At 51.8% G+C, this 16,182-nt stretch overlaps 1 protein-coding gene across 1 annotated transcript; it reads left to right on the top strand.

Annotated features, from left to right (window-relative positions):
- Nucleotides 1-511: 511 nt before the first annotated feature.
- Nucleotides 512-16,136, top strand: STRC (stereocilin). Its single transcript, XM_008702158.2, has 29 exons — nt 512-557; nt 861-1,646; nt 1,737-1,761; nt 2,516-3,770; nt 4,758-4,820; nt 4,899-5,009; nt 5,178-5,344; nt 5,541-5,727; nt 5,862-5,977; nt 6,240-6,372; nt 6,721-6,903; nt 7,189-7,227; nt 7,404-7,571; nt 7,711-7,776; nt 8,228-8,353; nt 8,660-8,718; nt 9,481-9,604; nt 9,716-9,828; nt 11,379-11,514; nt 11,910-12,106; nt 12,306-12,396; nt 12,595-12,751; nt 13,391-13,560; nt 14,159-14,314; nt 14,693-14,835; nt 15,028-15,176; nt 15,432-15,529; nt 15,625-15,772; nt 15,968-16,136. Exons 1-29 carry the CDS (start codon nt 512-514, stop codon nt 16,072-16,074), a joined length of 5,319 nt encoding a protein of 1,772 aa, XP_008700380.2. The 3' UTR covers nt 16,075-16,136.
- The last annotated feature ends 46 nt before the right edge of the window (nt 16,137-16,182 follow it).

Raw genomic sequence — 16,182 nt, 5'->3', positions numbered from 1 at the left:
GCTTGGACCAGAACTTGGTCTTTATTCCTCTTCTCTGTTTATACTGGCTGCCCAGATCCTTTTTCTGGGCCCCCTTTCTTCCTTAATTCTTCAAATCCTACTTGTTTTTTTAACTCCTTTGGACCCTCTTTGTTTTCTTATATTTTTCTGCAGACCCCCACCCCCTACCAGATTACACCCTTGGTTTCCAGGTCTCCACCTCCATGTCGGCCCACTGCTATCTGTTTCCTGGCTCTTAACTGAGGCTATCTCCTTGGGCTCCTCCAAGGGCCCCCTGGGATCCCCTATCGCGGTCCCTCTCACAGAAGCACACCTTTTTCCAAAGCCAAAGGATCAGATATTCAGTGGCTCAGGTGACAAACCTGTCGGGTTACAGATATTGTTTCCTGAAAGACCACACTACAGTGTCAGTGGCAACTCAGGCTGCCTGCAGTGCCCTGCCCTCACCTGGCTATCCCACACAAGGTGAGAGTAACCAGAACTCACCTCTTAGCAGTGCTCACCTGGAAACATGGGTCCGAGCCTCTGGCCTCTGCTGCTGCCGCTATCCTGTGCAGGTGAGAGGAACAGCGAGCAAGGCTGGGGATGAAGGAGATGGTTGCTAAAAAGAGAGTTAAGAATGCAGAGATTAACTGGTTTCTTTAAAAAGATAAAGGAAGATGGGAGGGGATAGAGCTAGGGAGAAAGTGAGGGTTACGAAACCAGGTCAAGACTTTCTGTAGGCTGATTCAGTAAAGGGACTCAGCTCGCCATCCCCTTCACCTCATCTTTAGCTCCAAGCTAGAACTGGGTTCCAGGGCAAGGCTGATTTGGGTTCTAGGCTCTTCCCCTTTAGTGAACTCCTGTTTTTCTCTTTACAGTGACTCTGGTCCCCACTGGGATTCAGTCCCTGGACCCTGGTCTCTCCGTCCTGAAGTCATTGCTCTCCACTATGGACCAGGCTCCCCAGGGACCCCTCAGCCGCTCACGGTTCTCTGCATTCCTGGCCAACATTTCTTCTTCCTTTGAGCCTGGGAGAATGGGGGAGGGACCTGTGGGGGAGCCCCCACCTCTCCAGCCCCCTGCCCTCCGGCTCCATGACTTCCTAGTGACATTGAGAGGCAGCCCAGACTGGGAGCCAATGCTAGGGCTGCTAGGGGATGTGCTGGCACTGCTGGGACAGGAGCAGACCCCTCGGGACTTCCTGGGGCACCAGGCAGGTGTGCTGGGTGGACTCGCAGAGGTGCTGCTAGGAGCCTTAGTTCCTATGGGACCCCCTACCCCTACCCGACCCACATGTACCCGTGATGGGCCCTCTGACTGTGTTCTGGTGGCTGACTGGTTACCTTCTCTGCTGCTGCTGTTAGAGGGTACACGCTGGCAGGCCCTGGTACAGGTGCAGCCCAGTGTGGACCCCACCAATGCCACAGGCCTTGATGGGAGGGAGCCAGCCCCCTACTTTTTGCAGGGTCTTTTAGGTTTGCTCACCCCAGTAGGGGAGCTGGGCTCTGAGGAGGCTCTTTGGGGAGGTCTGATGCGCACAGTGGGGGCCCCCCTCTATGCTGCCTTCCAGGAAGGTCTGCTCCGTGTCACCGACTCCCTACAGGATGAGGTTTCTTCCATTCTGGGGCAACCAGAGCCTGATGCCAATGGGCAGTGCCAGGGAGGTGAGTGCTGCCAGGTCTGGGGCTGGGCTGTGGCAGGGCAAAGAAGGGGTGAGATTGGGGTGGTCCTCTTCCTTACTGTTTCCCTCCTAGGCAACCTTCAGCAACTGCTTTTATGGTAAGTAACTCTCTTATCAGGAGAGGAGTTCTGATTGGGCTTGGGAAGTCATCAGCCTCCAGATGGAGGTGGAAACTGATGGGAGGGGTGTTGCTTAGTGGTGTTGGAGCATGACTGTCTGGGTTGGTGTCCCAGCTCTACCTTTACCTAGCCATGTGACCTTGGGGAGGTTACATTCTCATTCTATGCCTCAGTTTCCCTTCTTATAAAACATAGATAATATTAGCCACCATAGAGTTGTGGAAAGGGATTGAATGGGTTGATACTGTATGTGTAAGCCACTTAGAACTGTGCCTCGCACATACTGTTTAATAAATGTTACCTAATAAAAATGGGGTGTGGGAAGAAGGGATAAGACTGGATTCCTCCATCCCTTACTACTTCAGTACAACAATGCCAGAGTGTAGTCAGACTGACTCAGTTGCTGGGCAGATTTCCTGATATGAGGCCAGCCAAGGGTTGCATTTAAGCTACCGAAAAGCATATGAAGAAAGGAGAAAGAAGGGAGCCAGGTGGACAGAAGGGACTCCAACTGGGCTCCTCCTAGATGATTTTGTGCCTTGGCAGGACAGCTCTCTCTCCCATTTCCACCATTCCAGTATTTAAATCAGTGACACCTATACCCCCAGAGACTTTTGGAAAAGAAAGCCTGTGCTTGCCAGCCCCCATGCAGGGTTCTGGGCCAGGGTCAGGATGTTCAACTGGAGGAAACGTAAACTGACCAGATGCTGCCTGCTCCTCCCTCTACACCCAGGGGCATCCGGCACAACCTTTCCTGGGATGTCCAGGCGCTGGGCTTTCTGTCTGGATCGCCACCCCCACCCCCTGCCCTCCTCCACTGCCTGAGCACGGGTGTGCCTCTGCCCAGGGCTTCCCAGCCCTCGGCCCACATCAGCCCTCGCCAGCAGCGAGCCATCTCTGTGGAGGCCCTCTGCGAGAACCACTCAGGCCCAGCACCACCCCACAGCATTTCCAACTTCTCCATCCACTTGCTCTGCCAGCACGCCAAGCCCGTCACCCCACAGCCCCCTCCCAGCACCGCTGCCATCTGCCAGACGGCTGTGTGGTATGCAGTCTCGTGGGCACCAGGTGCCCAAGCCTGGCTACAGGCTTGCCATGACCAGTTTCCTGATCAGTTCCTGGAGGCAATATGTAGCAACGTCTCCTTTTCAGCCCTGTCTGGCCCCAACCGCCGCCTGGTAAAGCGGCTCTGTGCTGGCCTGCTCCCACCCCCTACCAGCTGTCCGGAAGGCCTGCCCCCTATTCCCCTCACCCCAGAGATCTTCTGGGGCTGCTTCTTGGAGAATGAGACTCTGTGGGCTGAGCGGCTGTGTGGAGAGGGGGGTCTGCAGGCTGTGCCCCCCAGCAATCAGGCTTGGGTTCAGCATGTGTGCCAGGGCCCCACCCCAGATGTCACTGCCTTCCCACCCTGCCACGTTGGACCTTGTGGGGAACGTTGCCCAGACGGGGGCAGCTTCCTGATGATGGTCTGTGCCAATGACACCATGTATGAAGCTCTAGTGCCCTTCTGGCCTTGGCTAGCAGGCCAGTGCAGGATAAGTCGTGGGGGCAATGACACTTGCTTCCTAGAGGGGCTACTGGGCCCTCTTCTGCCCTCTCTGCCACCACTGGGACCATCCCCACTGTGCCTGGCCCCAGCTCCCTTCCTGCTTGGCATGCTATCCCAGTTGCCACGCTGTCAGTCCTCTGTACCAGCCGTTGCCCACTCCACACGCCTACACTATCTCCTGCGCCTGCTGACCTTTCTCCTGGGTCCAGGGGCCGGGGGGACTGAGGCCCAGGGAATGCTGGGTCAGGCCCTGATGCTCTCCAGTCTCCCAGACAACTGCTCCTTCTGGGATGCCTTCCGCCCAGAGGGCCGGCGCAGTGTGCTGCGGACAGTCGCAGAGTACCTGGAACAGGAGGAACGGCCGACCCCGCTGGGCTTTGAACCCACTGCCAGCCCCAGCTCTGTTATAAACAAGATGGAGCTGTTGGCCTGCTTCAGCGTGAGTGATCTGCCAAGGTGAAAGCCCCTGGAACAGAGGGAAGGGCCTGCAAATGATTTCTCTAATACTGAGAGGATAACAGTATAGTATAGTATAGTACAGTGGTTTAAGCATATAGCTCTGGAGTCAGACAGGCTTGGGTTCACATCTTAGTTCTGTGATCAACTTTGAACAAGTTATTTAACCTCTCTGGGCAATATTTTTTATCTGTAAATGGGAGAGAATAAACATGCCACTTTTTTTTAGGGTGGCTGTAGGATTACATACGATAAGACATGCTGTGGGCTTATGTATATAGCAGGATACATAAACACGCAATACATGTTATCTCATTACTATGACTCTTTGACTCTCCGCCTTTCTGCTCCGGAAAGGAAAGGGATCAAGTTGGAGGGCCCTCATTCTGTCCCTAGAGAGTGAGGATTGGATGTAAAGGAAGATAAGACAGAACTGAGGAAAATTCTGGGCGACTACAAATCGGAAGCCTTGGGTTCTGGGTTCAACTGTGTCACAAATTAGTGTGGTGTTAGGCAAATAATTTAACTGAGGCTTTCTGGGCTTCTGTTTCTTCTCTGTAGAGTGAAGGGGCTAGAATACATAAATACCATAATTCATTCACAGGTTGCCTGTTCTATGGAAGGCACCTTGCTAGATTCTGTAGGCTATGTAAAGATGCCTTACTCCATGTCAGGGCCCACCTTTCTCAAGCCCTGCATCCAGTGAAATGATTTTAGACAGATTCATAGTAATTTGGTTCACATCTCCAAGTATTTATTTATTGAGCCAGCAATGAACCTGGCATGGAAAAAGATACAGGAGAAGTTAGAGACATCATCCATGGCCTAAAGGAGTTTCATATCTGAGGAGACACACATACTAGCTTCAGATGAAGGACAGGCATCCTAGCAAGTGGAGTTGGAGGGCCTGGGGAAGATTCAGGAGGGACAGAGGAGGCAGCTCTTGGCATCTTGTCTGTCTCCCCACCAGCCTGTGCTATGGGATCTGCTCCAGAGGGAGAAGAGTGTTTGGGCCCTGCAGATTCTCGTGCAGGTAACAGATGGAGGGGCACATGGGTGGGCTGGGTCACAACCCAGTGAGGCCATGTCCACAATAACCTCCTGCTCCCAGGCATACCTGCACATGCCACCGGAAAATCTCCAGCAGCTGGTGCTTTCAGCAGAGAGGGAGGCTGCTCAGGGCTTCCTGACACTCATGCACCGTTCCTGGGCCCAGCTGCAGGTGGGCACTGAGAGAGGGGGAACCAGGGTGGAGGGAGAAATCTAGGAATCAAGAGCACCTGGAACCTGGGGTGCAGAGGGCTTGCGCAGTGGAAAGAGGCACTCGAGAGGGGATGGCAAGGATTGTGAGCATTTCCAGAGTCAGCATCCTTTCCTGTGACCCCCGCAGGTACCACCATCTGAAGAGCAGGCCCTGGGTCGCCTGACAGCCTTGCTGCTCCAGCGGTACCCGCGCCTCACCTCCCAGCTCTTCATTGACCTGTCACCGCTCATCCCCTTCTTGGCTGTCTCTGACCTGATGCGCTTCCCACCGTCCCTGTTGGCCAATGACAGTGTGTAAGGGCCCCGCACCACTCCTCCTGATCCTGTCAGAGTCAGGCCAACTCCACCAGCCTAGTGCAGCTGCCTCCTGAGATCCTCTCTGTTAAAATTAGGGAGAGTCTCCTTCTGGCCCATGACAGTAGGGCTGCAAAGTAGCAGCGGACAACAGTTTGGGACAGGGCCGAGGGCTGAGACCCATTACTCTCCCCAGCCTGGCTGCCATCCGGGATTACAGCCCAGGAATGAGGCCTGACCAGAAGGAGGCTCTTGCAAAGCGCCTGCTGGCCCCTGAGCTTTTTGGGGAAGTTCCTGCCTGGTCCCAGGAGCTACTGTGGGCAGTGCTGCCCCTGCTCCCCCACCTCCCTCTGGAAAACTTTCTGCAGCTCAGCCCTCACCAGGTAGGACATGATCCTCTTAACTTGACTGGCCCATCTGCTGCTAGGTGGGACAGGAGTCAGTAGCATGCCTCCTGGTGAGCTCCTCCCCACGAGTGTCCCACAGTGACCCTAGCACAAGCGGACCCTCATCTCAGATCCAGGCCCTGGAGGATAGCTGGCCAGCAGCAGGTCTTGGGCCCGGGCACGCCCGACATGTGCTACGCAGCCTGGTGAACCAGAGTGTCCAGGATGGAGAAGAGCAGGTACGCAGGTGAGTGGTTGTGGGATCAGTGATCAAGGCCACACTGGGAGAGAGGTGAGGACAGCTGCCGTGGTGGGCTGGGGTCTTGGAAGGAAGGGGCAAGAAAGTAGGCAGTGGCCTCAGGCAGTATCGGACTCCAGGACAGAGGCCTATCTATGGCACCCGTAGTTCCTAGTTTAGCGGTCAGGGCGCCTACTCTATGTACCTACATGGTCCCCACCTTAGTGCCAGCTTCCGTGACCACTGAAGGCCAGCTTCGTGCCCTTCTCAGGCTGGGGCCCCTCGCCTGTTTCCTGAGCCCTGAGGAGCTGCAGAGCCTGGTACCCTTGAGCGATCCAATGGGGCCGGTAGAACGGGGACTGCTGGAATGTGCGGCCAACGGGACCCTCAGCCCACAAGGACGGGTGAGCCCCTTGGCACAGACCTACAAGACTCCAGGCTTTCCTTGGGTCTGTGTGGAGGACTTGCCCCATCATCTCAACCAAGCTTAGCACAACCATGCGAGTCTTCCCTCGACCTCTGCCACCTCTGTTCCTTTCTCCATGGTCATTCTCATCTGTTACCACCTCTTCCTGACCCTATGCCATCCGGGTCAAATTATACCCTTTGACATCTTAAACCCAATCTGTTCCTATCCCATCCCGGGTTCTAAGCCCTAGCCCAGGCCCTGGGAGATCCAAATGTAGGATTAGATAGGAAGTTTAAGGTTCACTTGTCTTTTCTCTCCAGTCCCAAACCTTCTTTGCTTACAGGTGGCATATGAACTTCTGGGAGTGTTGCGCTCATCTGGAGGAGCTGTGCTGAGCCCCCGGGAGCTGCGAGTCTGGGCTCCTCTCTTCCCTCAGTTGGGCCTCCGCTTCCTGCAGGAGCTGTCAGAGCCCCAGCTTAGAGCCATGCTTCCTGCCCTGCAGGGAACCAGTGTCACACCTGCCCAGGTGGGTCTATCTCTCTCTCCGGCATCCACATTCCACCCCCGGGAACCCCAGTCAAGAGAATTATATTCAGGGATACCATCAGCTCCTCTGGAGCCTCCTTTTTCTCTGTCCCAGGGAGGACTCCCTCATCCCTCTTCCTCAGATCAAGAAGAGCCTGGAGCCAGGCTAGTCACTGGGGGTGGTAGAGAGGGAGCTGGAAGTTTTGGAGGGTAGGTCCTAGGGACTTGTTTAAAACCTGGCTATCAGGACCTGAGAGCTGTTGTTTCCTGTCCAATCCCACCTTAGGCTGTTTTACTGCTTGGACGGCTCCTCCCTAGGCATGATGTGAGTAGCAACATCTTCTCAACATTCTCCAGAGGTCCCTGTCCCCCTTTCCCTGGCTCCTGCATCTGCCCCTTTCTTCCCTCTAAGCTCATCATACCTGCCGCTGTACTGTGATTGTTGTCTTCCCTACCGCCCTGCCTCTCTTCTTCAGGATTCTTGTCTCTCTTGCTCCCCAGCTGTCCCTGGAAGAACTCTGCTCCTTGCACCCTCTGCTGCCAGGCCTCAGCTCCCAGACACTCCAGGCCATCCCGAGGCGAGTTCTGGTCGGGGCCTGCTCCTGCTTGGCCCCTGAACTATCACGCCTCTCAGCCTGCCAGACCGCAGCGTTGTTGCAGACCTTTCGGGTAGGAGAGTGGCAGGGAGGATGAGACACTCAGGAATGTGGGCTCTGGGGAAGGAGGGGACATCTTCTCTGTGGCCAGGGAAAGCCTCCCAAACCTCCCCACTTCCTTACAGACACACACACTGCCAATTCTCATGCAGGTGAAAGACGGAGTTAAAAACATAGGTACAACAGGTGCCGGTGCAGCTGTGTGTATCCCTGGTCAGGTACGTGTGGCATCTCCGAACCAAGCCCCCCTCCATGTCCCAGGGGAGTTTCATATGGCTGGCGCTGCCTCACACACTCCGCCTGCAGGGGCCCTGAGAGTCCAGACTGGCTCTGTGCCCACCAAGACATTAGCAGCCCTCCCCAGTTCCAGAGACGGGACAGGGTGATTCACACTGGCCTCGAATGTCAAAGCAAGAAGGGTCTGAGAAATCTTCCAAGCCAACCACCCTGCTTTCAGATAAAAAGACCAAAGCTCAGAGAGGACTTTAGTCCACCAGGTGCCTAAAGAGCAGCAAGACTTGCCCACAGCCCCCTTCGATGTGACGGCTCTCAGGCGTGCCCTGCTCTAGTGGCACGGGCCATCCATCCATACCCCAGCTTTGGTGCCTTCCTGTCCCCCGGTTCTCCTCTTACCTATCACTACACTGCTACACACACCCCCACCAGCAGCCCATCCCCACCACCTGGCCAGACTGCCTGCTTCCCCTGCTCCCGCTCAAGCTGCTGCAGCTGGACTCCGCCGCTCTTCTGGCTAACCGAAGGCGCTACCGTGAGCTGCCCTGGTCTGAACAGCAGGTAATTCTCCCACTCACCCCAGAACAGCCCTCTACGTTCCACCTCTTTTACCTGTCAGCCCTAGATTGGGCGTGTTATCCCGAGCATCCTTTATACTTTATAATGTGACTTGTTTTGCTCTTCCCTTCTCCCTCCTCCCTAACCCTCCATTTCTCTCTCTCTCTCTCCCTTAGAGGAATGTGCATTTGGGAGAGTAGGAGGCTGGTGGGACCCACACGGTGGGGAGGAAGGCCTGGGTCCAAGACATCTTAAGTTCTTGGGCAAGTATCTCTGCTGGGGCGCTGCTCCTCATTTTCTCTCTTGTAGGCACAGTTTCTCTGGAAGAAGATGCAGGTGCCCACCAACCTGACACTCAGGAATCTGCAGTGAGTAACTTGCGTTGAGCAGTGAGTTTAATTTGACTCACATTTTTTGAGCACTTACCATGTGCCAGGCTCCATGTGATATGCAATGCGAGATGGGATGAATGACGCGTCGTCCCAGCTTTGGCTCCTCCTCACTTTAGCCTCTTGCCCTCCCACAGGACCACAACTACCCTGACTAGTTTAAGGGATTCAGAAAACCTGCGTTCAGGTCCCAGGCCTGACATGTATTTGTATCTTGGGCAAGTCATTTAATCTCTCTAAGCTTCAGTTTTTTCTTCTATAGAATGAGAACTAAAATAGTACCTATGTATTTGTGAGGATTAAATGAGATAAGTCATACTTAATATAGTGCCTGGCCCCATGCAAGCTCCCAATAGACATTTGCTGTTGTTATTTTAATCCAGTTAGTTAATCAGAACCACTGGCCAAGCAGCAGTAAACAGAAATAAGTATCACCTAACCTCCACCCACAGTAAAGGAATCATGGATTTCCGAATCTAAAGACATAACTCTAGGCTCAGTTTACCATGTGTGTAATAGAGTGATGTTGGGAATGTCGCTTGACCTCTGTGCATGTTTATTTTCCTCTCTGATAAATAGTGATGATGTGGGGAGCCAATGAGAGTATCTATGAAAGAACATTTCTCAAACTATAAGTTACCATAAATGAACATCTGTACTTGTTTCGAGAGCGTCGACACAAGGAGCAGACAGACCATGGCATGTGTTGAATGAACCATCTATCCACTCACACACCTACAGGGCTCTGGGCACCCTGGCAGGGGGAATGTCGTGTGAGTTTCTGCAGCAGATCAACTCGATGGCAGACTTCCTTGAAGTAGTGCACGTGATCTATCAGCTGCCCACTGGGGTTCGAGGGAGCCTGGTGAGAGGGGTGCTTAGGCAGTAGTTGCAGCAGGGAGGCAGGGACCCTGGATACAGAATCCAGCCCCCATGCTGGACTTGGTCCTGACCTGTTTCTCCACCTGTCCTACAGAGAGCCTGTATCTGGGCAGAGCTACAGCGGAGGATGACCATGCCAGAGCCAGAGTTGGCAACCCTGGGTCCAGAACTGAGTGGGCTAGACACCAAGCTACTCCTGGATTTACCGTAAGTGCTGCAACTAGAGATACTGGCTCCTTAGAAGTCTCAACTTGGTATTGAAGATCTGCCCTTAGGAAGTACCCTTAAGATGGTGGTTTTCTTTCTGATGGTTATAGCCCAAAGTGGAGGATTTTATTCAAAGTTGCTCTATGTATTGACTGGCTCCCAGAACATGGACCCAACATGGGACAGCTGAGAGTGGGCAACACTATGATGTGGCCTAATATAACCTAGGCCACATTAATAGAGATAGAATATCTGAACTGAGGGAGGCAATGGTCCAATTCTGCCCTAGAGGATTGTCGTCTGCTTAAGCAACCATGTTGTCAGTGTGTGTTCAGTGGAGTACAGAAAAAGAACATGTATGAAACATGCATTATAAATGCCTTCAAACACCCCAAGGGCTACCAAATAGAAAATAGATTGGCATGTTTCTGAATGGCCCTATTGGGCATCACAAGGACAAGTGACTAAAAATCAGATTCTTGCAAAATATAAGGAAAATTGGTGTAGTGAATTCCCAACATCAACTATTCAAGAGCTGTTCAAGCCTAGGCTGGATGGTCTCATAGCAGGAATGTGGCAGAGCACATTCAGGTATGGGTAAGAGTTGTGGGGAGAGAAAACTCATGAACCTGAATCCTCCTAACAGACTCTAGGGGTTCATGAATATCTCTCATAGGCTTCTTTTTCCATTTTACCCCCATCCCTACCTCATTGCCATCTGAACTGTAAGTCAGGGTAGAAAAAGGCTGGTGTTAGTCTTCCTAGGGATGAGGTGATGGTAAAAGTGGTTGACTCCATCCTTACATTTTTATACGCCTTTCCACAGATTTTAGCCTTTGTGCTACACGGCCTAGTTCCAGTTCCAGAATTGGCAACCCTAGATAGAGTATAGAATATCACTTCTAATTTTGGGGCAAGAGGGCTTAAAAAAAAAGTCATTCAAATCTGTTTAAATTTATTAGTTCTTGGAGATAATTTAGGATTCCAAGAACCTGGATAAGGTGAAAGATCCTAGACCATGAGTTGGAAGACCTGAGTTCCTCATCTGTGAAAGAGTAAGAAAAATACCTGTTTTACCTCAAGATCTTGTCATAAGGATCAAATGAGAGAACACCCAAAAGAACTTGGTAAACTGTGTAGCACTATGCAAATGAGAGAGGACCTCCTCACAACAAGTAGAGGAAGGGTGGCGCTGTGGAAAAGAGAAATTGGGAGTAAGATCCCACCACCTCTGGGATCCTGTCTCCTAATCTATCAATGGTGGTGGGGGGGGGGAATTTTAATGATATTTAATATTTGGGGTTTTGGGTTCCATTAGATGGTAAGATCATTGGTCATTTCTCAGGAAGACTAGAAATATGTCATTCCTTTTGTTGTCTCCCTTTAAACACTATGATGGGAATTGCATCTGAGGCAATTTAATATCAGATCCTGTCCAGGGCCATAAAATTTGGTCTGATGTTACCTCTCTTGTCTGGGCAATGTGGCATTCTGCAATCTCTTTTCAATAGGGCTCATTTCTGATGGCCCCTGTTGTCAAATTGCTATAGGGTCCGAATGATGGATAGACTGTCCAATGAATCTATTATGTTGGTGGTGGAGCTGGTACGAGGAGCTCCAGAACAGCTGCTGGCACTGACCCCACTCCACCGGGTAGCCCTGGCAGAGAGGGCACTACAAAACTTGGTAAGAGTCCAACCTACCAGATTCAGAGCTGCTGCCTGGATAATTTTTACCTCTCAGACAATGCTCTCTGTCTTCTAGTCCCAGCCCCACACTTTTGATGCCAAACAGGTTCTTGTCCACAAGGCCCTAGCCCGTAGATCCATTCCTTGAGAACCTGCTTCCTATTTCTTGTCCACATTTATTAGAGTCCCCCAAAATCCCTTGGATTCCATCTCCTAGCATTTCTGCCTATCTGGGCCCCTTATTTAAGAAAGCAAACAATAGCAGTGAACATCATAGGGTTTTGAGCTGGGAGCTGGAGGGAGATAAAAATCAAAGGTTTTGGTGTCTTGATCAAAGGGTCCGGTCCTCTGAGTCAGAGGTGCATTGTCCCAAGGCCTGATGCCTCTCTCCAGGCTCCAAAGGAGACAACAGTCTCAAGGGAAGTGTTGGAGACATTGGGCCCCTTGGTTGGATTCCTGGGAATAGAGAGTACACGACGGATCCCTCTACCGATCCTGCTGGCCCATCTCAATCAGCTACAGGGCTTCTGCCTAGGAGAGCCATTTACCACAGAGCTGGGATGGCTCCTGTCACAGGAGCCTGTTCTTGGGTATGAACCTTCGGGAACTTCCAATTCTAACTCATCCTACACCCACCCTCTTAACCACCATCATCAGTGGAAGCTCATTCAATATACTCATGGTTCCTTGGAGCCCTGAGTCCCCAGTCCTAGCACGTCCTCTTTTCCCCTTCCCTTCCCTCACAGTTCTCCCAGCATCCCAGCCTCTGATCTTCTTCCTGTCCCCCAGGAAGCCAGAGTTGTGGAGCCAGGGTGAAGTAGAGCAAGCTGGACGCCTAGTACTCACTCTGTCTACTGAAGCTATTTCCTTGATCCCCAGGGTGAGGTGAAGGAACAAGGGAGGGAGTAAGAGCAGAGAGGGGACTGGGGAGCTAAGGCCAAGGAGGCTGAGGACAAGGAATGTGAAGCCTGAATCTGGGGGAAACTGCTAAAAAGATATAGGACTTTGGAATTACAGCCGCCGCAGCTGGCCCTGACCTTCCTAGGTCTCTGCACCCTCCATCTACCTTCTCACACAGGAAGCCTTGGGCCCAGAGACCCTGGAGCGGCTCCTAGAGAAGCAGCAGAGCTGGGAGCAGAGCAGAGTTGGACAGCTATGTGGTGGGCCACAGCTTGCTCCCAAGAAAGCAGCCTTGGTAGCTGGGGTTGTACGGCCTACTGCAGAAGATCTCCCAGGTAAAACTACCCAAATATTCAAAAGTCTATTGGGGTGTATAGGAAAGAATATCCAGCAATGTAGTCAGTTTAGGCTCTAGGTATGCTGTGCCCTTTGAGTAGATTTGGACACTTTCTGTTCTCTGGGCTTGGGTTTTCTAATCTATAAACCACAGTGGTTAGAGGGATGATCTTCAAGATCTTTTCTAGTTCTAGGATTCTATAGCCCTCGAAATTTAGAACTCATTACATTTTTAGACCAGGACTTCCCTTTTCCTATTCTCTTATCCCTGTTAACAGTGACCCAGCTTCTAGGATTGACTCTATGCTAGAGTATGGAGCTATCTCTTGGGAAGATGCTTAGGATGTAGGAGGGAGACACTGTGGGGTCAAAGACCTGGGTTCTGATCTAAACCTGCCATTAAATCCCTAGGCAACCTCCCTCAGTCTTCCATTTATACAATGAGGGGCTTGTCCTTTCTGGTCACTTACTTGTTCTAATATCCTTTGAGTCCTATAATTCTCACACTATAGTAATCCTTTGGCCCATAGCATCCCGTCATCCTATCCGAAGGTTGGAGGGGTCATTCCACCTATAGCTATCTCTCTGGGCATAGTTTAGTTCCACACTGACCCCCTGTGCCTGCCTTACCCCTTCAGAACCTGTGCCAAATTGTGCAGATGTACGGGGGACATTCCCAGCAGCCTGGTCGACAACCCAGATTGCAGAGATGGAGCTCTCAGACTTTGAGGACTGCCTGGCATTATTTGCAGGAGACCCAGGACTTGGGCCTGAAGAACTACGGGCAGCGATGGGCAAGGCAAAACAGGTTAGGGATGGAGAGGCCAACACAAGGAAGCTGGTTGGGTGTAGTACGGACACATGGGAATGGATAACTGGGTAAGAGGTGGGAGAAACAGGAATTAAAGAATTAGAGAGTTAGAGTTTGGATCCTGAGTAGGGAGTCAGAGGGGATGAGTATGGAAAAAAGGAAGCTGGTGCGGTGGGTAGAGGGAAGAGAGCAGTGGTTACCAAACTTCACTGTGTATCAGAATTACCCAGGGAGCAGATTTTTAAAATGCTGATGCCAGGGTCCCATGCTAGACTCACTGAAGAATCTTCTTAGGGCTCTCGGGATCTGCATTTTAACAGGCATTCCCAGTGAGTCCGGTGCACGTAAAAGTTTAGAACCCATGGACTAGAGTCTGCTATTCTTCCCTACTGAGACTCTAGTGTCTTTCAGTAACACCTTAGTCAGAGGAACCTTAAACCAATCCTCATTTCACAGTTGAGGAAACTAAAGACCTGGAGAGGCAAGTGATTTGCTTACAGTTACACAGCTAAGGTCAGAGGCATGACTAAGACCCAGCATTCTGACTCCCTAGACCAGTGCTTTTCCATTCACATTGTTCTTCTCTTTCTCCTAGTTGTGGGGTCCTCCCCGGGGATTCCGTCCTGAGCAGATCCTGCAGCTGGGTCGGCTCTTAATAGGTCTAGGAGAGCGGGAACTACAGGAGCTGATCCTAGTGGACTGGGGAGTGCTGAGCACCCTGGGGCAGATAGATGGCTGGAGCTCCATGCAGGTAACACCTTCCCTTTTCCTACAACCTTCCGAACATCCATTCCACAGATCCAGGCCTCCAGGTCACCTGAAGCCCAAGGAATTTTTTCCTGTCACCCTGCCTGGCCATTCTTTCTATTTTTAAATACCTCATACTTGTGATGTGAGGAACTCTGTGATTTATTCACTTTGAGGCCCTGAACGAGTAAAACTCCCTCCTGCCTGTTTTCCCTGGCCTTCTCTTTTTTGGATCCTCAACCTTCCCCATGGCTATTGGACCTTCAGGTCTTCATAATACAAGTATATAATCCAGTAGCACTTGTCACTTACCTAATCACTTCCCCTTCCATGAATTTCCCATGATTTCTCTCCTTATTCTGTGCCCTCCATCCCCATCCAGCTCCGGGTTGTGGTCTCCAGTTTCTTGCGGCAGAGTGGCCGGCATGTGAGCCACCTGGACTTCCTTCACCTGACTGCACTGGGTTATACACTCTGTGGACTTCGGCCAGAGGAGCTACAGCATATCAGCAGTTGGGAATTTAGGTCACCTGTGGAGGGAAAGGTGTGGGTGGTGGTGCTGATGTAAGGATGAACTCACTGGGGTTGGAAGGCTCATGAAGGAGTGGTCCCATGGAGGAAGGGACCTCACTTGAAGTCATCTGTACTCCCATCTCACATCCATGGACCCTATCACTGTGGCTGAATTTTTCTCCCTTTCATCCCACTCTTCCCCAGCCAAGCAGCTCTCTTCCTGGGCAATCTGCATCTCCGGTGTTCAGAGGAGCAACTGGAAGTTCTGGCCCAGCTTCTTGTTCTGCCTGGTGGTTTTGGCCCCATCAGTAACTGGGGGCCCGAGATCTTTACCGAAATTGGCACAATAGCAGGTAGGGAGGCTGGACCACTGCTGGTACTAGTTGTCAGGGGTTGGTTTCCATACCATGGCTGGATTGGTGGAGGACCACTCTGGAATTCTTAAGATGGGAGTCTGAGAAGGTATTCAGGTAAGAGTTTGGAGATGTGTTGGGAAAGGTGTATGGTAGGATACTTTGGAAGAGGTTGGAGAAGGTCTATAAGTTTGAAGAGAAGGGGAAGGCCAGTATAAGACAACATTTGGGCACTCATCCCACTTACTTCAACAGCGGGGATCCCAGACCTGGCTCTTTCAGCACTGCTGCAGGAACAGATCCAGGGCCTTACCCCTCTTGCTATTTCTGTCATCCCTGCTCCTAAATTTGCTGTAAGTATTGATGGGCTGGGGTGTGAGGTGACCACAAAGAGCCAGGGCCCAACAGGGGCTGTAGTGGATGTACCAATTCCTGTCCCCACCCCCAGGTGGTATTCAGCCCCACCCAGCTATCTAGTCTCACAAGTGTTCAGGCTGTGGCTGTCACTCCTGAACAAATGGCCTTTCTGAGTCCTGAGCAGCGACGAGCTGTGGCATGGGCGCAGCATGAGGGGAAGGAAAGCCCAGAACAGCAGGGTGAGTTCCCAAATGTACAGCCTGACCCTCCAACTCCTGACCCAGAAACTGACCCTGAACTTGGTGCTCTCTGGCTCATAGGACCCACTCAGGGAGATCCCTGGAATAAAGGGGTCTGGGCAGATAGTTTCCATATATCAATGGTTCCTGGGGAACAGAGTTGTAATATTCCTTCCATACTCTGTCTCATTATAGGTCGAAGCACAGCCTGGGGCCTTCAGGACTGGTCACAACCCTCCTGGGCCATGGCATTGACCATCTGCTTCCTTGGCAACCTGCTACAAACCTGTCTCTACAGTTAAAGGGAGAGATTATTGGGAAAGAAACTTTATAATAAAGTGCAAACGGAAATGCATTCTAATTATCCTCAGGAAGCTGATGAAGAATATGGGTAAAATGCTAATGCTTTC

This window comes from Ursus maritimus, unplaced genomic scaffold (assembly GCF_017311325.1).
Source record: "Ursus maritimus isolate PB19 unplaced genomic scaffold, ASM1731132v1 scaffold_35, whole genome shotgun sequence".
Taxonomy (NCBI): domain Eukaryota; kingdom Metazoa; phylum Chordata; class Mammalia; order Carnivora; family Ursidae; genus Ursus; species Ursus maritimus.
The sequence above is the reverse complement of the archived record's forward strand: the minus strand, read 5'-3'. Positions and strand labels throughout refer to the sequence as shown.